Below are 27,112 nucleotides of genomic sequence, written 5' to 3' on the forward strand. Positions count from 1 at the left end.
GATCTCAACCCTAGTGTGTCTTGTTCTCTGGCTCAAGCACTCACCTCTAATCTGCAAGGAAACATGGACATATCTGGAATTTCACAAATCATAGAAATGCCTTATCTAAGCAATAAAATGAATCTGTCAGCCATTTGTAAATGGACCACAGTAAAGTCACATGATCAATGCACCCTTATACCATGTAGACTTTGATATGTTTTATCTCTGTTTTAGTTTATTAGTTAGAAGGTCTGGGAAAGCAATACTTTAAATGCTGTGATAACCTGTTCCCTAACACTCTAATAGTAGCTACAGCCCAACTTTGCCACACCATTGACTGCATTTGGAATACTGACAGGAACCCTAAGGCCATGTTTACTTTGCATTAAATTTGCATAAAATTGTAAATCAAAAATACAGGAACACAGCCCTAATATTTATCAATGCTTAGATCTTTCTCAATAGATTGATGGAATCTGTTGTAGGTTTGACTTTGCAATAAAATTTTGTAAGTAATCTGCTTTGTTTTTAAGGGAACGGGAACCCAAGAAAAGTCACAGTATATGAGCACCTATTTAAATTCTTTTAATCCTGTGAAACCATGACTCAGGCATGCCCCAGGAAACCCCAATCTAGAAACAAAAATTTCCCCTATGACTTCACAGAGCCCAAACTTTACACTGGCTTACAATAACTTATTAACTAAAGAGACAAGCCACAAGAAAGACAACCAGGTGGGAAGGGGTCAAGGCCCCTAGTAATTTTTATTTTTCTCCAAGTTTTTTACTAACACATAAATAATTAATACTGATCTTTACGGCAAAGTTACATTGAAAAAAACCTACTTTCTTAGACTCAGCAAAGCATCTAAACAAAAAGAACTTTCTAAGAATTTAAATATTGTGTATACTTAGATTAAGACAGCTGTAGCTTTGTTCTATGTTGTCTTCATCAAACACAGAACAACAACCGAAGACACATCATCACATCACAGCAAATTGACACATGGATCTTCCTAGTTCTTTCTTTTAAAAAAACCATCTTCTAGAAGAAAAATATATACTATAGTATGATTTTTTTCCCAAAAGAATTCTGCCCATGCTTTGCTCCTCATAGTCAATCCCCATGGCTTACGCTCTCATCCCATTTCTGCCTTACCTTGCACGATCAAGTAAACTTGGGAGGTCTTGGGTTCGTGCTGTGTCTGAACTGAGCATGTGTAGGAGCCTTCATCGTAGACATCCACCTTCTGGATTCGGAGGCTGTATTCCAGAGCATGGCGTTTCTCCAGCTCAACCCGAGGGTCCAGAGACCACTTGTCATGTCCAGCGAAGATGATGCCAGAGCGGTTCAACCAGGCCACTTTTGAGTTCTTGTCTTCTACCACACACCTAACAGAGTAGAATAACCTCATTAGTACCTTACCATTTCCATTTGATTTCATTCTCTTCATGACAGGACTCAACAAATCCAATAAAGACAAATAATTACAGACATAATAAATCATTGTCTTGGAATTTCTGAGAGGGCTAAGTATTTTCACCATTTTCTTTAAGAGCCAGTTGCCACCCAGTGTGTAAATGTCATCTTACTAGATTTGACTCAGCAATAAACAACTGGAATGTGAGTTACACAACCCAGTAGAGTTAAATGATTATTGACTTCCGAACCGGATTATCTTCCTCATGTCTATGAAAAGGTCATCATACAAAACTCCATCTGCTTAAGCCTTTCTGAGAATCATACAATTGTTACTGTAGCACATTCACTACATCTCAGTCTGAGTGTATTCATCCATGGGTAGGACCTTCGACTTGTGAACTATATTTATAAGAATTAGACTAGATTTCAGAGTTTACTTGTGACCCTGATGTACTTGAAATGCTCATGCCCTGGGATGAGAACTGTGTGTATGTGTGTGTTCAGGGGTGAGCAGACAGATGCTGTAGCAAGAAAATCCAAGCAAACATTATCGGGTTTGTGTTCTATTCCATCTGCTGAGAGTAACAGGCTTCTTGACGATGGATTAGCTTGATACCAACATTTCTGATCATATTAAATAAAGTCATCTTTCAGAGTAGATGGTGAAAACAGATTGCTACTCATATCCTAAAGAAGGGAAATGCTAAATGATAGCATAAAGGACAAGGTGTATATGTGAGCATGTGTTGTGTGTGTGTGTGTGTGTGTGTGTGTGTGTGTGTGTGTGTGTGTGTGTATGAGAGAGAGAGAGAGAGAGAGAGAGAGAGAGAGAGAGAGAGGTGAGTTATACATGGAAAATGCATTGGTTTCCTTGGATTTTATGTTTTCAAAGTTAGTCTATGAAAGGAAAAAAAAAACACTTTCTCTATATATCCCTATGGCAAGATGTATGCCTGCCCTATAGGAAGAAGGGCTGGAGCCCTGTTAACAGCTGTAGAGCCAGCTGCTCAACATTCTGGGGCATAAAACAAGGGCAAAATTTTCTAAGACCCTGACAAGAGAACGATTAAAACAACACATTCTCCTTTATTTTCTAAGTCAAATAAAATACAAGTTTCCCCCAGTGTGGAAACAGACTGCCCACCCCGTGCACAAGGAGGAAGCATGAGGTATCCCAGGTATCCCACACTTGGCATCTAGAAGTCAAACCACATCTCTCAAAACACGAAAAAATATAGTCTTTGATATACCTTATCTGCCATGCCAAAACCTTCCTACCTTTCTATGTGCAGGTAAATGATACTTTAAGAGTGATACTTTGACACACTGGATGCCAAAATGCACAGGTCTTATATTTGTTCTTTCCACAAACAAAGCTCATTTCAAAGGCTTCCCCTTTTCCAGGGTGCTGCACAGATGCTTTTAGGGATAACTACATGTTTGGTGATAGATAGCTACTATACAAGGAACCAGGCTCTTGCTTCATGGACAGGTAAGCTATCCCCATATTTCAACAATGCAGTAGCCTAACCACAATACCAGCAATACCTGCCCATGATTGGTCTTTTCCTTCCAGACTGCTGTTCCCATTTCTTGGGCATCACTTCTCTTCTCAGAGTACCATCAAAATAATTTTGCTATTTAGGGTCATTTAGAATTAAATGATAGTGTATTGTCCGTCATCTGCAGCACTAATAGAACCATAGAATGTAGACATTGATCTTTGTGTTCTTTTCTTTTGGAAAGGATGAACAAAAACCTGCATAAGTTTATTTTAAATCTCCAAACACATGTCCCTTGTACTTTTTTTTTCATATACAGTGCACAAACCCAACTATAATCTAAATGTCAGAAAATGGCTGTCAAGTGTTTATCATAATGCAACAATATAAATGAAATGTTATGATCTCAGCCACAATGGGCCTGTGTACAATGAACTTCTGCACCTAAAGCTCAGGGAATATTGTTGCAGAGGTGACAGAAAGATTGCAAAAGTTGAGAAAGCCTGCCATGAAATTGTGTCTCCTATAAATGACAGAGAAACCTTCCCAAGGATACCTCAACAATATGGCAGCCTAACCATAATACCTCGACAGTCCTGCTTCTTAAACAGAATCTGAACAACGGCAATATCAATAGACATGCTAACCCAGAAGGTGGGAATTTCACTGGGTCTGGGACCAAAACACAGAACTACAGGCAGCTAATGACTGCTGAGACAGGGCACATTAGCCTCTTCCAGAGATGAGCCTTTAATTGGTTATCCAGTACAAAGTGTTCGGTACTGATTTCCTATATATGCAGGCCACACCAAAAGAACAACAATAATCAAACAAAGGAAAACTTTGCATTTAAAATGGAGTTTGAGTGTTAGGAAGAGTTTGGCAGAGGGAATGTGGGAGGGGTTAGAGGGAAAGAAAGAAAGGTAGAAAATGATAATAGTTATGTTTCATCTTAAAATTTTTAATAAATAAAAAAGAAATGGACCCAGATACTTCATTTTATATATTTGTATTGCTTATCAATTTAATAAATACATTTTAACATGATTCATCTGGATATTTTCCAAAGTAAGTCTAGAATAAAATAGGCATTTTGGAAATACTTTCCACATCAACTATCATGTTCACAAAGGCAGAGAAAGGTCATGTGGCTATTACGTTCCATAACCCCATCCCAAGCCCTATAAAATCTGCAAATAAATTGGGCCAATTTTCTTATCAGCGTAAGGTAGAAATGCTACGTCAGGTTTTTAGCATCCTTTGGCACTTTAGCATTTTTTTTCTCCATGGAAAAGCTAAAAATCACACACATCATTATTCCAAATTATCTTCAGAAAGTGCTCTGATCTATCTTACCTAAAGAAGCAACTGACTTCTTCAGCAGTGCTGCCAGATTAGTAGAAATGCACAAATGCACCAACTGCAATTATGCATTATGTGACACTTTGCCATGACAATATACATATCATCTTACTCTAACTAAGAAGGGACTTCATCCTTCTTTATATTTCAAAATTAACTCTTACTTGCAAACTAGTGAAATGTGTGTTAAATTGCTCTCACATATCTTACTAGCTCGCATGATTATTTGAACATCAAACAACAGAGAACAAAACAGTGCCTATTTTAAATTTTAACAAAATTACTTGGGCAACTCTTTAAGGTTTCATTTTATGAAGATAAAAGAGACCCCAAGTAAATGCATTCTCTATAGACTAGAAAACTATCCTTCCACAATGTGATGACAATTTTTCTAATGAAAAATGGGCAAATGCTGTTCCAGGATTAATTCATTTTTTTTTAATTTAAAATGGGGGGAAAAACGTGATTTAAGGTGATAACTAATTTAAATTATAAAATGTACACATAATCAAAAGATGCTAAAAGCCCAAGTATTAATCTTAATTTGCATAATTCTATGTCTATTAAAGGAACCAGCCACTGAGTAATCACATGCCACCTGTCTATGCAGAAATGAGGATGTTAGTATAAATGAATATCCATCATTCACTGACTTGACAAGTATCACGGGTTTGCATCTAGGAACAAAGTTGGCTTAGCTATGTTTAGCCAGGGATGGAGAGTGAATTAGGACCCTGGGGCTGTACCGTCATACTGTGATTACAATGAATTAGTGCCATCTAAACACTTTTTGCATATAGGAAAAGGCTGTAGTTCAGAATATACACATAATAATTCAACAATATAATAATAATAATAACTCCAAGTTAAAGTATGGAAACTATAAAATCTGTCCCCTTTTATCTATTTCTCAACTTAATTGAATTTTTTCAATGAGCGTAAATATTATTATAAATTCAATAATATTGTAAATTCCTTGGCATCAACAAGGACTGTATTTTAAGAAAAAGGTCAGATCAAGGATGGAGAAAGGGCTAGAGATTGTTTTACAAGCTAGGTAGCATCTGTGCCTGGAAGCTGAGGCCACGGGGCGGGGGGGGGGGGGGGGGAAGTGATAGAATGGAGCAGTCTTCTCTAGGAAGGCTGTTCAGTATTTAGCCCTTCATACTCAACATCGTATTCCAGTTACTTGAACTCATATGTTTACTAAAGACAGAAAATACTTAGAGATTTAGCACTATGATCACCATCTACTCAGAAGAGTCTCTTAGCACGATAGACTATATACTCTGAATTTCATTTAAAACTTAGCCTCCTGTTAGGTCAACAATTAAATCTTTCTTGGCTATACAGTATGCAAAGAGTAAGTCATTAACTATTATTTAGTATGAAATAAATAAAATTATGCAAGGTAACATAAGAGAAAAAGCTGTTGAATATACTATTAGCTGAATTTGAAAGGAGGCCTCTGAGAGAGATGGCTCAATGATTACAGGCACCAATGGGTCAAGCCTGGTGGGGTGAGGTTAATCCCCGACTACATACAAGAAGAAAGGGAAAACCAATTGCACAAAAGTCATCTCTAAACTTCCACATACATACAGTAGTATTCATGTACCCTACACTGCAAAACAAGACACACATATACACACACACACACAGACACACACACACACAAGCACACATGCACAAACACACTAAAATTAAATTATTTTAATGTATTATACTTATTTATTCTTCTATATTACTTATTTTGTGACAGAGTACTATGACCAAGGGTGACTTGTGGAAGAAAGCCTGTTCTTGGCTATCAGTCCATAGAGAGTCCATCATGGGAACTATGGCCACAAGTGACCACTGCAGAAAGCTGAGATCCCATTTAAAGCACACAGAGCAGAGAATGGTATGGAGATGGGGGAGGTTACACTTTCTCAAAGTTCAGCCCTTGGGACTCACTTTGGCCTGTAAAGCTTCACCTCCTAAACACACCACATACTGTAATCTCCTCCCACAACTGGGGGACAAAGTGTGCAGGAATGAGCTTTGGGGTATATTGTCCTTGCGTAGCACCACAACTGGAAAGAAATATCATTGACAGAAAAAGTAATTTGTATTGCATGTACACAACTTGAAAACCAGGCAATAGTACGGGTACAAAAATAAATGCTGAGTAGGATGCTGTCTGAAAACACAAGCTCTTAAACAGTAGGTTTTATTTATAATATTCAGTATCTCTGAATCCATAAATCGTAAGAAATCGATACATTCATAAAACCCTAGAACCCTCGGTTTCTTCAAGTTCTTTGTACCAGATGCCAAGCACAGTTACATGAATGGGAACAGTGATGATACCATTTATGTTGTGGAAAGTTAGTAATTAATACTTCTAAAACAATGAAAATAGGAAACGTGCAATATATATTGCACTAATATAGCAATAAGTATGGTGACAAAATTTCTTATCAGGTAAATGATACATTTTAACTAGACTAGAAGGTTTAATTGCTAAACACATCATTACACTTTAGAAATGTAATTGTTGGCTAAAAATTTTACATTTAAGCTTTTATATTTATCTAAACATCATTTTATTTGTTTTTTATTCCTTATTGGAAGAGTGGAACCTGGTACTTTTTATTTAAGGCAAGGAATATATATATAAAATTTAGACTGTGGCCTATTTATATGAATGCCTTTATATTTCAACATTTGGTGACCATGTTACTGGATGGGTAGGAGAAGGTATTTTTTCTTAAGAAATAATAGATAACTGGTTTATAAGCAGATACAATTTGTGTCCACAGATGACACTGGTAATATGTGGAGACAGTTTTTGTCACAACTGAGAAGGCAGGCTTTACTGCTAATATCTTCAGGGGAGATATCAGGTATGCTGCTATACATACTTCAATACACAGGGCAACAACCACACACATGGATATGTCCTGCACAGAATGTTGACAGAGTCAAGGGTGAAGAACCTGAATTAAGTCTTTACCTTTGATTCTAGTATCTAGAATTACAAGGTAGATATCCCCAGTACAATGGCCTTTTCCAATAACATATTCTTTCTCTCAAGTATTTACTATCAGAAAACTGTCTGAATGATATGTAAAGTTGGTAACAAAAGCAATGCAATGAGACAGACTGATTCTGTGCTTATAAGTCAATAGTTAAATTAATTACTTTTTTAAAAGTAATTGAAAAAAGAGATTTGAATACCTCTAAGACAACAGGAATGACATTTACCCTGACTTGACATTATGCACTGTTTACTGTATACACTTATTCCTTGCCTACCTCTTAGGAATATGTGCCCTTACTATGTGTCAGCTGTAGGTAAAATGTATTAAATAAGAGTGGAGCATGCACTTGAGGTGCTTTATTCATAGCTGTATAATGATATAATCTTGTACATTGCCTTGTTGATAGTAAAAGAAAATGATCTAACTTGCTTGATATCTAGTTTATTTTTTGAAAAGCTATTTCTCCTTAGTGTTTGACTCTTGTGGATAACTGGATTAATAGGAAGCAGAATAAATAAAGAAAGCCAACTCCACTGAAAAATTTTGATTTTGGAAAGACAAGTTCCTATTTTTAACAGGAAAATGTCTTTTTAATTTTTACTGGCATACATGTTTATTGTAATACAGTAATGGGTTTTATAAGGGTGCATCTCATCTATATATTACATAGGGATCCCATTTCTCCCTAGTACTTGCATGTTTTCCCCTCTCTTCCTTCTGCAGCACCCTTTTATCTTTTCAGATAGTTCACTTCCTTCATGGAATATACACATGCTGGATTTTATGAGTCTGTATAAAATCTAGAATGCACAAGTGTGAGAAAATATGTGGTCTTTGTCTTTCTGAATCTAGCTTGCACCATTTAATATGTCAGTCTCCACTTGCATCCATTTCACTTCCAAAACCATAATTTCATTGCTTTTTATGGCTGGACAAAACTACATTAATAACTATATAGATATACCATTTTCTTTACTCATTCATCTATAGACAGATATCTATACTGATTCTATAACTTGCAATGGCAGTTCTACTGAAATAAACATGCATGGTCATATATGTATGAGATATGTTGATTTAAATTCCTTCATGTAAATGCCTGACTGGGTATTATAGGAGATTATTTTTAGCTTTTTAAGGACATCCATATCCATCTTATTTCTATAACAGGCAAACTAATTTACATTGTTAATGGCAATGTCTAAGAATTCCTTTGCTCTTCACCAGCAATTGATTTTATTTCTCATTAAGATGATGCACACATTTATATTTATGTAGTCATATAAATAAATATTTATATATTATGTTGTAGAAAAATGCAAGATGTGGATTAAAAAGACCTCTTTAATACTGTGTTGACCCTTTCTTTTGATACTGTTCATGCTGTAACTTTAATTCTACAAATAAAACCCTTAATGAGTCAGCAAAACTATCATAGACTCATTGCACTCTAGAAGGAGAGATAATTGGTCTGGGAAGTGTTGCTATATATTACCAACATTAGAAATGTAGACTCAGGAAGATTTCAAGCAGAGGATGAAAAAAAAAAAAAACCATCATGAAAATATCCCAGACTATTCTGATACAGAAGCCCTTAGTCTAGTTTTACAACATTATTTTAGGAATAATGAATTCTAAGAACTATGCAAACACATTTTAAAAATACCCAGTTAGTTAAGTACTGAATTCAAAAAATTTATAGTTATTAGAGTTTTTTTTGGATTTTTTTAGTTTTGCATAGTTAGCTTTATTACTATTCTATAAAAATTAGGTTCAGAAATTAGAAAAGGAATTAAGGCTTTGACTGTTGACCTTTAGCATCTCTTGTTGACCTTTACCACAGGAACACTCAGCTTGCCAGCTTGCTTGCTTCCAGATTTGCTTGGTGATAATGTTGAGGGGTGGACTTGGAGTTTAATACTGTAGTTCTTTTTTAAGCTAAGTATATTAATTGTTTTTTGTGCACAATGCTATTATATACTTGATGGCTAATAATATCAAGCAAGTATACTTTCCCAAGCATAAGCATATTTGTGTGCTGGGAAAAATATTCGCAAGATCCAGATTATTGTAATTATTGTAGCGATTGCTCTATTGCAGTGTATTTGACCTGAAATCCCAAATCTGTGAGCTATGCCTCTGATAACCTCTAATGTTGTTACAATATTTTAATATCAAGAAAATTTCAAATTACCATATTGTGATATTACAAGACTGAAAGATGAAGTATGATTTTTTTCTCTGATAGCTACAACAACAGGCGCTTGATGAGTTAGGTGATTGTCTAATCTGTATGCTGACACTAAATATAGGAGCTGCTAGGGGCTGGAGAGATGGCTCCTATGTTTATTGTCAGCCCACTGCTCTTGCTCAGGTCCTAAGTCTGATTCCTAGCACCCTTATTAGCAGACTCACAACTGCCAATAACTTCAGCTCAAGCATGGTATGACTACTCTGGCTTTCTCTGGCACACAAACACAGAGACACAGAAATGTGCATACAATTAAGAATACAATGCTGAACAGTTTTTAAAAGCATAGCACATGACCAGGGTACTTCATATCATTGAAGAGCCCCAATGTTATTCTTCTGTAACCCAAGGGTCATGGATGACTCCTTAGATAATTTTCATTGGTAAAGGACCAACATATTTAGAGTACTTAGTGTCTTTTGAAATAGCATAATATTTCTTATTTCTATATCCTTCTGTAACTTGAACTTTAAATATTCCCTTTGTAGTAACTCAATTATTGAACGACACTGAGCAACTTGGAATATGGTGATTTGCCTAGTCTTTGTTCACTGATACACAACTTGACAAAAATCTTCTAAGGACTTGTTCTCCTCTGGTTTTCTTCTATGCCATCTCTGGTTAGCAATCGTACCCTTAACAATACAAATGAAAAAAAAAATGATACAGCAGTATCTTAACTGTTTCAATGAGGCTGAAATGTTATCTATATAATACTTTATGTCTTAGTTACGTTTCTATTGATATGATAAAACACCACGACCAAGGCAATTTGTATAAGGAATGGTTCATTTGGGGCTTATGGCTCCAGAATTATCGCAGTCTATAGCAATGGGAAAACTTTGCATCAAACACCAAGCATGGCAGCAAGAGAGCTCATATCTGGCACCCCAGATTCTTCCAACTAGGCCACACCCCCTAAGCTTCCCATACAGGACCACCAACTTGGAACCAAACATTCACATGCTAGTGCCTGTGAGGGATGTTCCCTTCAAACTACTACAGTGTAAAAAGTATCCTTATGAATGCTTCTGTGACTGGGTAGCTCAGGCACTAAATGTTTCCCCAGTCTCCATCAGTCCGATATGTTCTATAGATGGCAAACTCAAATTATAGCTTCACTTCAGGAAAGCTAGAATAGAAGACAGCTATTGGCAGTGCTGTGGTTTACGTTCTGCAGAGATCTGCAGAACAGCTGGGGTACATTCTGGATTATATGAGGCTTACTGCACCGGTTGTATGTCTTGGAAAGTCCCATGTTGCATAAATAAAACCCACACCTTCCCAGAAAGCAAGTGTTAGGTATACTATCACCCAAGTGGCAAGGGTCTCCAATCCTTTCTTCTGGTTTGAACTAGATTCTCTGTTCAGCCCCATACAGTTTCGAAGATACAAAGGAACATTTCCATACTTGCTTTTGTTCCAATTCTTCCTGCATATCTCTATTCTCCATTAAAAAACAAGTCCTTTCAGCTAGAATGAGAAAAATCAAACTTTCCTAGGTTTTATCTTTGAAACACTAAAATTAGTCTTGGGATCTGTCTGTGATGTGTACTTAAAATCTTTGTTGGCTATGCAATTAAAAACAATTCCACAGCTATTTGGGGGAAGATTCTGTTACCTTGTGAGTCATTACAAAATAAATATCAAAAATATGCTAAGTTCTAAAAGGAAAAATAATGAGGTCTATGCCATGTAGGCTTTACTCTTTATCTCATTCCAGCAGTAAGGAGAGAGAAAAGTGCTTACAATAAATTATGAGGCACTTCGGATGAGCATTCTGATGTATGAGGCATGGCTGTACAGTCAGAAGACTGTTCTTCATAAGTCTCACTTGAAAACCCAGCTCCTTACTTTATAGTCTTATCATATCCAGCATTATGCAAATGCTGCCATTGGAGCAGAACCACATTATAATATGAGTCATCATTGCATTACATGCATTTAGATATAATTCAGATCAAATTGTGCCAAGACATGACAATTAATAGATACAGCATGCATGCCATTACAGAGTTAGCACATAGAAAATAAGTATGCAAATAGATGACTTAGGAATGAGACAGCCTATCAAGACTACAGCTAGGAAAGAGCTCTTCTCTCTTATTTGCCTTCCCCAGTAGAGGTAGAGGTAAAAGAGATAAAAAGTAAAGGCAGGAAATTTAAAGAGCCAAAGAAGTCTTTACTTGTAAAATATATTTTTTTGTGGATACAAGTGTGAAATAGGTAACTCTGCTGCTGCAAACTGGTAGAGATATTATCAAACAGATCCATCATAGGTGAAGGAAATGTAGCGCTCCCTTCCCCCACTTGTCAGGAAGCTGATAGATCACTGATGGATGCATATAAATCACAAGGACACCTCTCACATGGAGAATAGTAATCGTAGGGATTTGCTGACTTCTGAGTTGATTTTCTATCACCTACTTTCCACTCCAACTCAACTTCTGCATTTCTTGTCTCCAAATTACTTTCCCTGCCCCAGTATTGTTTTGCAAAGGACAGTGATATGAGGAGGTCTTCACCCTCAAGCAACAATGTGTGTGTGTGTTGTGTGTGTGTGTGTGTGTTTCTTCTTTCGTCATGTTTCCTCTTGCCAACATGCTTCCCCCCTCTAAACCTTTTGCTGAGAGCTTGTCATTCCTGAATAGATCAACAAGGAGGTCGCAAATGGGAGTTGGAGCCAGGTGATCAAAAGGAGCTTTAGATGTTACTGAATGAGTTGGGATGAAAGCAAGGATCCGTGGGTCTGAATAAAAGCGGATTGGAAAGAACTCTTGTAATGAACTCAGCCTGCTTAAGCAGCAGAATAATAGAAGCAACTCCAATGTTCAAGAGCATAAAGCACTGACCCTGGTAGGGTGATGGAGGTGAAGAGAGACTTGTGCTATCTAGATTTGATAGAAAGGAAGTCAGAGGCCACTGCCTCTTGTATTACATCCTCCGACTAATCCAACTCGAAATATCAGAACAGTCTGAGTTCAAGAGAGAGCTGTAGGTGTTCAAGGTGATGATCCATAAAGAAGCCTATGACTCAAAAGAACTGTCATTCAAGCCCAAGGGCACCTGCATTCCCACATCTGGCTCTGTCCCTGTTCCATGCTGGCAGAATGGCATCTTCCCTCTTAGTGACTTCCAAATGAGTCTATTAAATGAGCAGAGAGAAGCTAGTGGAAATCTGTGCAGCATTGTTTGAAAACCTTTCTCTCTTTCTTCTGGATCAGTATCACTATAGGGAACACTTCCTTCACCTGGCACTAAGAACTCTTTAGAAATCTAGTATGTGCTCAGCTTTCTCAGTTATGTTTGACCAACCAATAATGCCCAGTCTTCTGTGTCAGCAAGTCAGTCCTCTTAGCCTCCATGAAGACCACCCTCAGAAGGATGTTAGCAATCCACTATATGCCAAATCCAACAGACTGCATGAATTATCTATGTATCCTGTGTCTCTAAAGCTTTCACTGTGTATCCTTAACGTTCTCATTTTTCCTCCCAACCATTCTCACATTTCTCAACTCCCACTGTTCTCTCCTCTTTCTCTATCTACCTGCATGATGCCCTTGTCTCAGGATTGTACTTTTCTTCATTTAAGGCCTCATGGAGTATATTAATATGTTTAATATTTGTGCCTTTGTTAGTATGGGGGATTTCACATCACTTCATATGAATGGAATCTAAAAACGTTGGTATCAGCTGCTTCAGGTTGATGTCTGAAAAATCCTCAATGTTCCATCTGAGCTGAGCCGTGTGTTCTGCTTCCCACTCCTAAATTGTGGACTTTCAGCTAATTAAACCATAATTCATCTCTGATCCTGATTTCATAGGTATTCTTGCTTTCTTGTTCTCAGTTCTGTCACTTACAACAGCAAATGCTATTCAATATTTTTGCTTCTAACAGTGACCTCTACTTTTCATCATTCCTTTTAATACTGATGAAGCCCTTCCCACCTAACATCATTGCAGAACTCTTTCAGATGGCAATCTAGCCCATAGCATAGCATTCTCAGCTCACAGCTACTGTGTCCATCTTCTGTAAGAAAAGGACATACATAAGGTTGACTATATAATCCTCTTGTTTCAATATCTGTCATCCTTTTCTTAATCTATTAAAGTTAAACTAACTCAGTGTAACAAGAAGTTGATTGTCCCATTAGTGCGAGACATTGACATTGCTCTCTTGCCTTGAACTTCATTCTTTTATTATTTATATTGAGGATTACATACATGAGTACTATATTTGTGTCCTTTCTTCTTCCCCATCTCTTCTCAACATCTCCTGTGATACTTCTGGATATTCTCTTAAATTTGTAACCTTTAACTATACTTCTATATTTTTGTATGTATACACGCACGCGTGCACACACACACACACACACACACACACACACACACACGCACGCACACACACATATACACACACAAAACTATGTGCAAATAGTGTTGTTCTTATTTGCATGTATTTATGGTTGGCTCGTAGGATTAGAACTCCTTTCTTTATCCAGGCTCCGGTCTCCAAGTTCCTTGCTACGGTGGCTAATTTTCTGTGAAGAACCTGTTACATTCTTCCAGAAGTCTTGATTACTATAGAAATCCATTTCAGAAATTCTCTCCCTGGTGAAGCACCCATTCTCCCTTACCCTTCCAGCTCATGCTAGCATTTCCATTCTTTGGACCTTTTTGTTTGATTGCCTTGCACTATAATTTTTCATATGTTAAGACCTGTCCCCTCATCCCTTTGTGTCTGTGTTACCTGACAAAATGTCTGCACAAAAAAAAAATCACTGGGCAACTACTTGGCAGATGAATAGATATACTAAGAATCTTTCACCTCTCACCTCACATTCTTAGAGATGTTGATTTCCTGACATAATCTTCAAAGTGGAACAAACTTACTATTCCAAGTGATCTGAAAGGTGGGTGGATATACAGTGCTGAGACATTTTAAAAATCTAAATTCATATTTCATTTTCCTTTATATGCTGCTAGCAAGTTTTCTATTAATATTTTCTTAAGAAAGAAAACCTGATGGTATTTTTTCTATGATGCATAAATGCTATATAGTAATAGTTTCCTTACAATTGGTGGGATTATTTTTGAGACTGGATCTCACTGTGTATCTTAGACTGGCTTCAAATTCATGATATACCTGTTTCTATCCCTGAGCTAATGGGATTATTGGTGTATAGATGTCCTGCCTGGCAACTTCAGTTAAATTTTTGAAGATAAAAAGTACTCACTGAGAACTTTTGGATGCAAAGAATTGCTGAAAAAGTATACCATAGAATGGAAACAGAACATGTAGTCAAGCACACTGATCCTTGAGCTAAGTAGACTTTACTAGAACCTTAATGATTTCAATTTTAGTCTCTTATCATAATGGCACGGTTTAAGGAATCAAGTGACCGTGTTCTAACCTATATTTAAAAATCATACATTTGAGAACTAAAGACATTTCACAACATAACCCGGTTTTTGGGCTTACAGGGGATTTAAGACCAGGGGTTGTAATCAATTTTACCCCTGCTCATCTCGAGTGAAATAGGTTAATTTGGTCTCCTATGATATAGATGATTCTTCTTCCCCCACTTCATTTCACTGTGAAATTAGTAATTTTTTTTCCCATTAAGATAATAAAATAGTCAAGGAAAACCCAGAACAGGTGATAAAAGGTGCTGCTTCTAACAGGTGATCCTTTTTTTCCTTTTTCTTTTTAATTATTAGATATATTCTTTATTTACATTTCAAATGTTGTTCCCTTTCCTATTCTCACCCCCCCCAAAAAAAACCTCTAACCCATTTCCCCTCCCCCTGCTCACCAATTCACCCACTCCTTTCTTGTCCAGGATATCAGTGTCTAAATCATCTGCCATCAGGATGGACCAATATTTTTTGAAGCCTAGAGTGAGATTCATCTTTCAGGTCAGCATGAGCAGGCTAACCAGTCCCCAGATACATTTAGAAAGTATTCCTGAGTGTGTCTGTGAGCATGTTTGTAAGTGAAGTCAACAAGTGAATTAGTAAACTTACTAAGGCAGATTGTCCTCTACAGCAGAGATAGGCCTTGTCCAGTTTGTCTACAATCTCAGTGGAACTGAAGGCTGAAAAACAGAATTCTCTGTCTTCAAGCCTAACAGGAGATCGATTTTTGCCCTTCAATTTGGACTTTGGCCAACATTTACACTTTGACTTTTTTGATCTTCAGAGTAGGTCTGATGAAGGAAGTTCCAGTTTGTTGGCTATAAATGGGGAGGCTTCTTGCAGTCTACAGCCATCTGACTATGTGTTGTGACAGCATGTGTTTACAGAAGCAAAGACACCTTAAAAATGTCCTGTGTGTACTGTTGCTATTGTAGTTGGATTTTCAGATGAATGCAGAAGCTAAAATGGAAGGCATGCTCACAGGTGACTCTCTTATTGTAATTCCTCTTATATAAAAAGCAAGTTCCCTTTGGGCAGTTTTGTGGCCTTAGTTTTATGCATTATTAAACATAGCAGTAGCTGTGAAATCATTTCAGCGACTGTACAATGATCCTGTCTCTTCCAGGCCTTCAACAACTTTCAGGAAGTCCAGTACTCAAGACAGGCAGATTACTTCTCAAGTATTCTGCTTCCTGCACAGAATAAGACAGCTGCCCATAGGATTCCTAACTGTTGGTTTGAATGGGCATAGAGACTGATCACTTTTAATGTCAATACTCGAGAGGCAGAGGCAAGCAGATCTCTATGAGATTGAAACTAGCCTAGTCTATGTGGTAAGTTCCAAGCTAGACAGAACTACATATTGAGACCTTGTTTTTAAACAAGGAAGAGGGGGGGGGAGGGAGGGATGGAAGGAGGAAGGGAAAGAGAGAGAGATGGAAGGAGGGAGGGAAAGAGAGAGAGATGGAAGGAGGGAGGGAGGGAAGAAAAGAAGAAAGGATGAAAGAAAGGAAGGAAGGAAGGAAGGAAGGAAGGAAGGAAGGAAGGAAAAAAGAAAAAATACCTTAGATTTATGTCTTAGGAATATTAATATATAAAACTCTAGTCAAAATAGAGTATCTAATTTCTTACTTGTATTCGTTATATTTATTCTGTCTTAAGATCAAGACATAGTAACTTATATATCATATAAGACCTAGTAATTTATATATCATATATATTTTTTTAAAGATTTCATATGTTCTAATTATATGTGTATGCATATGAATTTTTTGATAAATATATATATAAGCCAAGGTCATCAGTTCTTCTGCAGGCATAGTCACAGAAGTTGTGAGCTAGTAATTGAAGGTGCTCTGAACTGAACTAGAGTCCTCTTCAAGAGAAGCAAGCACTCTTAACAGCTGAGCCATCTCTCCAGCCTCTTACCATCTATTTTTTGTAATATTTTTTCATGTCACTGGATTTGTTTTTTGTTCATTTCTTTGTTTTCTAGACATGATCATGATCAGAAGATATTGTCTTGTGATTTTCTCTCTGTGTGTTTATGCATTATACCCCTTAATCTTTATGAAGATTCTCCTCCCTGGAAAACCATGTATCATGCCACAGGTTTCCTATTAAAATGAAATCTCTGTGACACTCTACAGTGAAGTCAGTGTTTCTCATTTCCTTGTTCTAATGTTTCCATGTAGGAGTGATATGGGTGTGTCCAATTAGAACAGAAAGACAACTTAATTCATAAAGGTACTTAATTCATAAAGGTACTTAATTCATAAAGGTACTTAATTCATAAAGGTACTTAATTCATAAAGGTACTTAATTCATAAAGGTACTTAATTCATAAAGGTACTTACTTTGCCAGCCAAGCCTGGCAACCTGAGTTTTTGTTCCACAGAATCTATGCCCAGATGAAGTAGAGACACACATCCATTCCAAATTGTCCCCTGACCTCTACAAATGCTCCATAGAGCAGGCATCTCCTTACTCCCCTTTCTCTTAGACACACACACACACACACACACACACACACACACATACACACCTATGTACACAGAGGTGAAAAACCCTTCAAGTATTCAATCGACTAGTGTCTAAAAATAAAGGAAATTCCAAAACTACTATTTCCCATTAATCTACTTCTGTGTAATTCGAACCTTGGAAGCTTACTGAGGATAAGAAAATCAAACTTGAGAAATTTGCCCTAGGAAGCTAGAAGCAGGGCACAATGGGTCAGAGAATGTATTTGCTCATTAACCGTGATTTCTCCTCAGGAGCCACAGGTGATTTTTTTTTCCCTTAGTTCTACGGAACCATCATACCCACCCACTCCCACACCACACCATCCCTTGCCAGAGAGTCTCAAAGTTTCAAAATCTTTTAGCTGTTTTCACTTACTGATTTCTCCTAATTATCAGTTCTTAGCAACAAAATGGTCAGAAGGACATAAAGCAAGATCAAAAGAAAGATACATATTCAATGCAAAACAGCTCAGCCTGTTAGCCCGAAGCAACAAATAGTGCAGAACCGTCTCTATTGTATAGAAAAGGATGTTACTGCAAGGGTAATGTTGTTAGATGAAAATCTGCTTAAGGCAATGCTAAAAAAAAAAAAAAAAAAAAAAAAAAAAAAAAAAAAAAAAAAGGAACCTCCAGCAGCAAGCCAGTAACAAAAGCATTACAGACATTCATTTTATGTTCTTCTCAGCCGCCCAGTCTTTGTCCATGCAGAGAAAATATAATAATATGCCAAGATGCTTAGAGGAGATTAGCAACTTTTCATTAGATACTAACCTCTTCTATCATATTATTTTTCCCCTTAAACACCAATTTTTAAATAACACAAAGGAGCTGATCAGGACAAAGATATTGTATAGAAAATAGTATGCTTGTTTTAGTGTGATCCTTTGCAAATCACCCTTAGGTGACATTTCACTAAAATGGGGGGTGGGGTGAGGGTGGAATTAACTCTATTACATTATTGTGAAGTCTGTAGTGCTACTATGTGTTCATACCAAAATCTCTTTAAAAGTTCTCACAACAATACTATTCTCAGCCAAGGTAAGATTAAAAGGGAAGAAAAAAGAATATGTTGGTGTCATCCCTAAAGCATCCAGCATCCTTTTCCTCTAGCCATTCTCCTAAAATCTACATCCAGCTACAGCGGGATCACAGCCTTCCAGTGGGACTGCTGCCAGCGGTGTGCCAGGTATGCTCAGAGCAGAAGCCAACAATATGAGGAGGGCAGAAACGTGCTAGGTCACTGCAGCACATGATATCACAGAAGAGCCAGCTGTGTAAGAAAAACCTTTTGTAAGTTTGACTGGCATGTGGGTCAGCTAGTATGATGGAAGCATTTGCAGGGCTTGTGGGAATTGGCAGTTTCTTTTTTTCTTTTTTTTAAACCTGTGACATGGCAGGAGCTGGTGGGTGGAGAGCTGGACCACAACTGGTGGATATGCAATCCAGGATAAAAGAAGAAAATATCAGCAGCCAACCCTTTGAGAAGGTTCCAGCCACAGTGCTGTGTGATGCAAAGGATTGACTGTTACAAAGACCATCCCCCCAACCCCCCATGCAGTCTGTGAATGCACTGCCAGGCACCATCACTGTCAATAGAAAGAGTTTTATAGGTAACTACAGAACACTGGTTCTGAACCACTCTGCAGCCATGCAGGTGCTATCATTTAGAAGTGGGGGCACAGGTAGCTAACTACTTTTCTTTGATCGATAGTAAGCTTTATTCCCACTGACAGATGCCTGGTAGCAGGTATTTCCTAATACATATGGGTTTCTGGATTTCCCCTGACACAAAAATTAATTCTTCATTTTCACCAATGTATTCATAATGTTTCAAAAGTTTGTCTAGAATCACCCTAATAAATACTAATTTCAAAATATTTCTATTTGACGTCCTTGTAAACCTCTATAATGTGGCAGCTTTTATAATTTTACCAGCTCTTTTTTCTGGTTGTTTCTTCCTTGTTCCTGTTAACGCTCAGTTTTGATCATAGGTCAAGAAAACAGTTAGTTCATTATATAACATACATTTGAAGGCTGTTTCTTTTTCTGTTTCATTAATCCTGATAATTTATCAATTAATTCAGTTAATGACATTCACTCTTTTCACTATCCTAGGATAAGAGTTTCCTAAGAAAAGAGCTTTGTTGGTTAACCATTTTAAAATGTTTTTCCAGCAGGGCTATAGCAGTCACTCTAATGGACATTGGCACAAAATCAGGGGGACTCTAGCTGCTCAAGCAAGCTGTACCTCAGCTCCCCAGACTGAATATTCAGAAGCAGAGTTACAGAGATGCATACAAGAGTTCAGATAGCACAAGACAGCATCTCTTCCAAGATGCTAGTGATAATTGCTTAGTAGGATTTACCTGGATATAAGCCATGGGCTCGTGATGAAGACAGCCTTCTTTCAGGGATACTACTTAACTGAATATTGAAGCAAGTTACATCCTAACCTAGAATACTGGAAAGTTATCGAAAGTAATCAATATTTGTTTAAACAAACAAAACAAAGAAACAAACAAATGTGTACACAGCACTTTTGATTAGAGCAGACAAGCTTAGTATGGGGATTTTGTGTAAGGATCTTGGTGAAGAGACACAGCAGATCAGAACCAACTACTCTTTCTGTCATAACATGCAGCTGTGCCTAACCTGATGGACACACATATATGATGGTGGTTATGATGAAAGAATAGATTTCAGTTGAGCTACACAGTCTGCACACAGGGTAAGTAGCTGTATAGATTGTCAGTATGCATAGCCAGCTCACACTCCCTACCATTAGAACTGAGAGGGTTGTATAGAACTGCAATAGGCTTCCTCCTTACTATAATAAGAAAAATAAAAAGATACCTAGGAATGAAAATGACTCTATCTGAAGAAGATGTTGGTTTAACAATGCAATGTTACAATCTGTATGTCTTTACAATCTATGATTCAACCTTAACCCAAAGGTTTTGGTTAAGAAAGAAACTGACTAGGGCATTTGTAATGAGAAAAGTAGGGTCTGAGAGAAGCCTTTAGGGAGAATTTGTGGTAATTAATCAAAGAAGGAAGGAAAGTTTCTTATAGAAAGAGAGCAATTAGGGGAATTGATGATCTATTTCCTCAGGGAAAGTTGTCACAAATCCCTAGGTACCTATAGTCGAAATGACTTTTAACCTTGACATATTAAGTGAGTTTCAATATTATAAGTCTTTAAACTTTATGAGGTTCTTGGAAGGAATTCTTGTATTCTCTTAAGTACCAGTGAGTTCAAACTTTTGGAATTCTAGAATCCAGATGATTTTTTTCTAACATATTCAGGTACATAGAGGAAAGTCACAGTGCTGCATCACAGGCATGTCTGAGATGTTTCTATTGTGTCAGACAACCTTGTCAGCTAGGATGTTCACTTTGGAGAAGTGTACAATGGAGTTGAAAAAATCACAAAAAAATAAAATATCCCTCTAAAGAGTTTAAGTGAGCTTACAATTTTCTGTTGATTCATTCTCAAAGCTATCCAATACATAAAGTAAGCAGGAGAGAAGAATACAAAACACAGAAAAATACTACATAGACAAATTAATCTATAAAGATGGGGAGGGAGAGGAGGAGGAAAGGAAGGAGGGACAGAGAGAAAGAGAGAGACAGAGACACAGATACAGAGACAGAGACAGACAGAAACAGAGGTGAGAGAGATTACAGAACAAATATTGGAAAGAATCAGGGGTTTTTGAAAGCTGATATGAAATGTGAAGGTTTCTTATATAGACCCAGAATGTTTACAAAATAGAATAGGAGTGCTCACATTCAGCAATCAAGCTCTTGCTTCAACTAAGGCAAGCTTTCCTTCCACCTTCTACATAGGAATTTTGCCACCTTTTGCTTTATAATTATAAAATAACATTTGCTCTGCATTAAAAAGTCGAGAAAAGTATAGACAAACTCTGTCATAGTACTAATAATGTTCATCTCTGGTGATTCCTCTTTAAACCCATATTTGCAGTCATACCTAATTTTATTGGAATTATAGTGGCATTTAAATTCATATGCTTCTGAACTTTACTTTTAAGAGGTCTATATTTAAGCAATGCTATAATTATAGAATAATATAAATACTCTCTTAGCTTTTTGCCATTCTCTCTTAAAGGTGTTCTCATAAAAATAGGAATCCAGACAATTGGTACTAATGCCTGCTTAGTATGCAGCAGGTCAGGCTGGACTTTGATATCTACTTAGATTCAAACCTCAGCTAAAGAGTCCTCAACTGACTCTCTTATCCTGACTCTCTGGATTCATAACTGGCTCAAAATAATCTTTACTACTAGGTGATGTGTCCAAAATATGCTTGTAACTTCTGGGTAAGGATTGATTGAATTTAATAGATAACTGTATATAAAAGTTCAAATTTCAGTAACAAAACATTATCAGAAAGATCCCAGTATCCTCCCTTACTAGGTAAATAAACCTACTCCTACCCTTGCTTCCAGCCTCTCTGCCTCTCAGATTCATAGACTCCCTCCCTTTCTTTCCCTTGAATCTTTGCTCCTTCCTGAATGTTCTTCTGATGCCCTGGCTTGGATATTACCATTTGTATAACGGTCTGGTGCCCTATGTTTTTTATCCCTATGTATCACAAAGGCCTCTATGCCAGGTTACGTTGGGGAACTGGGACCTGGGAGCAATGCCCAGAACAGTTCAGGGCAGCGCCTTTGTAAGACAGAACACAGAGAGGGAAATCTCCATTCCTTTTGAGCAAGGGTTTGTTCATTATAGTATCTCTTATTTCATAAAACATATGCATTCCAGAAAAGCAGTTTTTTTTTTTCTGGTGCCTTAGGGACTGCTATTAGAAAACCAGAGATCCTTGGGTATAATAAAATCCTGAGATGTAATAAAATCAGACACTTAAAGAAAGCAATAGTACCACTTTTTACACTCGCATAGTTAAGAGAAATTGTAACTTTGCTTTTATAAAACACTAAAAATAATTCTCTCAACATTTATAATCTTGTGATACCCACCAAATAAATCACAGAATGAGAATCCCGAAAGTGGACCCCTTGGGTGGATTTTAGATGGTAATAGGCTTGCCTGTGCTGTGGATCATTCCTCTGTGTGGACCATAAAGCTGGGAGATTCGCATTCCTTGTCTATTCAGTTTAGTTATTATGTCAGCAGGATGCAGAGTCCCCTACGCTTTATTATGTTTTCATTTTATTTTATGCCACTGGGTTAACAGTCAAGTGTCTCAGCTCACAGTATCTGGGATAACTTGCAAATGTAGATGCTTTTCAATAGTATTTTATGAAGTGGAAGGAACTGTTTTGCTTATTATTCATCTCTTTGGAACTATTTGAAGAGTTGGTAGGATTTGGAGAACACTTTATATGGAATTTTTTAATCTAGCCCAGACATAAAATGATGAAGTGTAAAGTAAATGTGCCTTGCATTTAGGGACCTTGGTGGTTTGGGGACTTAAAACAAGCTAATACCTTCAGACTAAACACATAACATTTATGTATTTATTTATATAAAGTCTGGCATTTATTGGATTGGGTACCTTCCATTCCAGACATTGCTAAAATGTATTTATATGATTGCTGAGATCTTCCTGTCTTCGTAATTTATGTAAGGCAAGGTCTCCAACACCTGTTTTCCAGAAGAATGTAGTGAAGAGATAGGGCAACCATGGTGCTTCTCAGCTTCCCCATTACTGACCTTGGCATCCACATTTTTACCTATGCCCAGTGACTGTCACTCATTTGCCTGTTTAGAGCTTTCAAAACCTTTTATGCTCTGCCCTAGAGGAAACATAAAGTTTGTGGTGAATGAATTCCAAGTGTTTGATCCTTCACTCTTTTAGAATGTTCCTCAGGGCTTCAGTCATCTCTAGACACAAGAAACTTAAGAAGCTAAGCCTCCCTCAGCTTTGACCCATCCAAGACACACCCATAAAGAGGAACTGGTGAGTGCTCCTTGGGTTTCATAGCAACAAAGCTAGAAAGTCCAGTCGGAACTCAAATAAAACTGCAAATTCAATTTAACCTTTATTATATTATAGTTAACTTCCAGATCTCACTGATTATAACATTTGTATTTTTTGCATTAAGGATGGATTTATCATCTGTTGCATCATGAAGACCTGTGGTTTCAAAATTGTTCTGTGCATTCACCTATCACAGAGACCTCTTAAAATAGAGGTTCTTATTCAGGAAATCTGGGTGGGGCCAAGACTGTGGATCAGGCTGAAAAGTTTTATACTGAGGCTATAGATACCAAACTGTTTGGTCATGGATTTATAGAACAATATTTTCTGGCATTCTGGTAAAATGTCATTTCATATTGTATTTCTGTTTCTGATGAAGTCAGTGTACAACCAGCTATAAAAATACACATATGTTGTGTGTGTGAACACTACTGTGCTGGTTTGAATGAGAATGACCCCTCCATAGGCCCATATAATATAATTCTTTGTCCCTTAATGAAACTGTTTTGGGGACAACTCGAAGATATGGCCTTATTGAAGGAGATATGACTTTTGTTGGAGGCAGTGTGTCATTAGCCGTAAATGGGTTTGAGGTTTCAAAATCCCACCCACACCAGGTCCAGTCTCTGTCTCTTTGTCTCTTTCTCTGCCTCTGTATCTCTGTCTCTGCACCTCCTTCTCACTTTCATATATAATGCAAGCTCTCAGTTGCTGCTCCAATGCCATGCCAGCCTGCCTGCCTGCCTGCCGCCATGCTTCCCCCTGTCATGATGGTCATAGGTTGACCTTCTGAAACTGGAAGCCCCCAGTTAAATGCTTCCTTTTATAGCTTGCTTAAGTCATGATGTATCTTCACAGCAACAGAAAAGTAACTAAGATAAACTGTTGTGGGAACATTTTTCTTTTTTCTTTTCTTTTTTTTTTTTAAAGATATAAACATTGGATCAGTTTAATTGTCAAAAATAATGAAAAATTGTATCATGAAAAAGTTAATTTTGATGGTTTAATATAGAGTAATTAAAACATATGTTTTTATTTTATTGCCATTGCGGCATTAACTATTAAAGTAGAAAGTTGTGAAAAGTTTTTAAAATTACTAAAATGTAAAAATAATTTATATTTGAATTATTTCTATCATGTATTAATTGTTTCAAATAATAATCATAACAATTTATATGTACATATAACATACTTTGGTAATACCCAACCAATAGCAATAACCATTTTTTCTTATTTTTTCTTCTCCAGGCCCCCTTTTCCTCCCTACTAATCTTTCACTCCAAGATTCCACATCATAAAATAAACATATGATAATTGTTTGAGTCTTTTATGTTGTATAACATGCTCACCTCTGGTTCCATTCATTTTCTGCATTGTTCTGCTTTGTAATTGAAAGCAGATTGTGGATACATGCTGAATTTCTTTATCCTCTCATTCACTAAAGAATAATTAGGCTCATTACATGACTTAACTACTGTGAAGAATGCTACAAAAACACTAGTATGTAGGAATATGTATGCTGGCACATTCTTTTGTGTAAGCACCATGATGTGCTACACTTGAATCAAATAGTGCTTTCCTTCCTTCATTCTTTCCTTCCATCTTTTCACCTTCCCTCTGTCAGTTCCTTCCTTCCTTCCTTTCTTCCTTCCTTCCTTTCTTCCTAACTTGCTAATTTCCCTGGTGACTGCACCAATTACCATTCATAACAGCATCTAAGGTCCCCCTTTCCAGTATGCTCACTGTCTTTTTCTTTCTGTGTTTCCAACCATTCTGATTGGAATGAGGTATAATCTTAATCCCATTTTAATTCATATTTTTAGCTCGATCTATAGTCTGTTACCATATTATTTATGTATTAGCCCTGAATGGGATGTCTCTATCAAATCTTTACCCTCAGAGCTCAGTTAACCTCAAAGAAGAGTAGGTAAAAAGAATATAAGATTGACAGGGGATGATGGACAGAAGAAAACAAGACCCTCTCAATCAGTATTGTAGGGTTGGTCTGGTACTGCTTTGTATTTAAATGCCAAGGACTAACCCCCAAGTTCTGGTTGCCCCCTGTTAAGGAGATCTTCACATACACCAAATGAGGTTATGTAACCTTGCTCTCCAAGTTAATTGGTCAATAAAGGCTAAAGCCTATTTGCTTGGGCAGTAGAGAGTGGTAGGTGGGTTTTCAGATACTTGGATGAGAGTTGCAGCTCAAGATAGGAAGAAGAAAGGACATGAAGGATAGAGAGGCCTGTCATGAGAGGAGATGAACCAGGAAAAGCAGCAAGTGAAAAGGGACATATGGCTGGGAAATAAGTTAAAATAGCTCCAAACCTGCCCAATCTAGGCTTATGTCTCATAAAGAAAATATTGGATGATGTGTTTTTTCATATGGGGTAGCAAGAATTTTTAATTTATTTTACAAACATGATCAAAGTTCCAATGAATTCACCGAGACTGAGGCAGCATGCTCATGGCCTCTATGGGTCTCCAACAGGTCCTCTGCGCATGTATCCTGACTTCCAGTTTAGTGTTTTTGTTGAGTTTCTGAGCATGCATATGGGTAGGTCTCTGATTCTTGTGCCTTCTTGGGCTCTTTTTCTTTTGTTGGTTTGTCTGGTCCGGCTTCTACATTAGTTTTAGTCATATAATATAATATTTATTATATATTAGAATTCTTTAGAAACCTGTTTGTTTTCTAACGAGAGAGGGAGGGAATGGAATCTGATGAGAGGGGATGTGGCAAGAAACCAGGAGGAGTTGGGGAGGGGAAACAATAATCAGTATATATTATGTGAGGAAAAAATGTAATTTTAATAAAAGGGAAAAAATATTATCTGTATAGAAATAGCTGGCTGAAAGAACTATTACATGATGATATGCATATATATATGTATTTATATACATACTTATATAAACTGTATGTTGTTTCACCAAACTCATTTAAGATGACTTAATTATGCATGCAAATAATATTTATTAAAAGATGTACAGAAATGAAGGAAATGGAAAATCATCATAAGATAAAATGAAACAAATACTGAGATTAGTATACAAAATATATAGTGTGATTTCTGCAGCTAATGGCAAAGATTCTATAGTTCTAGCTCTGAGGAGTCAGCACAAAAGATGAAGGCATGCTCATTTACATAAGTCGCTAAGGCTAAAGAGACAATTTCTTTAGTTTACAAAAGGAAGCCATACAGGGTTCCATATGATGTTTTCAAGGACAATCTTACCGTCATAGTCTTATCAGGCAATTCAGATAATGTAAATTTATTCAGCCACAAATGTAGCTGCTGGTGATGGGGAGATAAAGACATACATTTTCTCAGAGAGCTCAAAGTCCAAGGGATAGACATACATTGTTAAAAGAATTTCTAAGAAGATGGATTAAAAACAGTAGCATAAGGAATATTGAAGAAGCGAAATGAGGAAGAAATCATTCAGCCAGAAAGGAATGGGGCGGCGGGAGAAGGGGGGAAGCACAGGTTGTGTTCTGAAGCAAGAAGTAAAATTGTGACTGACCAAGAGTTCTGTATTGTCAGAAATAATGCACAGTCTCGGTGTGCTGTGCACTGTGGCTGATAGGAGAAAAGAGAAGGAAGAGAAAGGAGGAAAGAAACCAAGAGAAAAGGAGAAGGGGAGAGATTAGAAAATAC

At 37.1% G+C, this 27,112-nt stretch overlaps 1 protein-coding gene across 1 annotated transcript in view; it reads right to left on the reverse strand.

Moving 5' to 3' along the window:
• Lsamp (limbic system associated membrane protein) overlaps positions 1-27,112 on the reverse strand; it is a 638,950-nt gene that overhangs the window by 297,237 nt on the left and 314,601 nt on the right. The window contains exon 2 of the mRNA XM_052158414.1: positions 1,141-1,373. Within this exon, the coding sequence (XP_052014374.1) occupies positions 1,141-1,373 (233 nt within the window). The remainder of the gene's footprint in view (positions 1-1,140; positions 1,374-27,112) is intronic.

Source organism: Apodemus sylvaticus, chromosome 15, assembly GCF_947179515.1.
Source record: "Apodemus sylvaticus chromosome 15, mApoSyl1.1, whole genome shotgun sequence".
Taxonomy (NCBI): Eukaryota; Metazoa; Chordata; class Mammalia; order Rodentia; family Muridae; genus Apodemus; species Apodemus sylvaticus.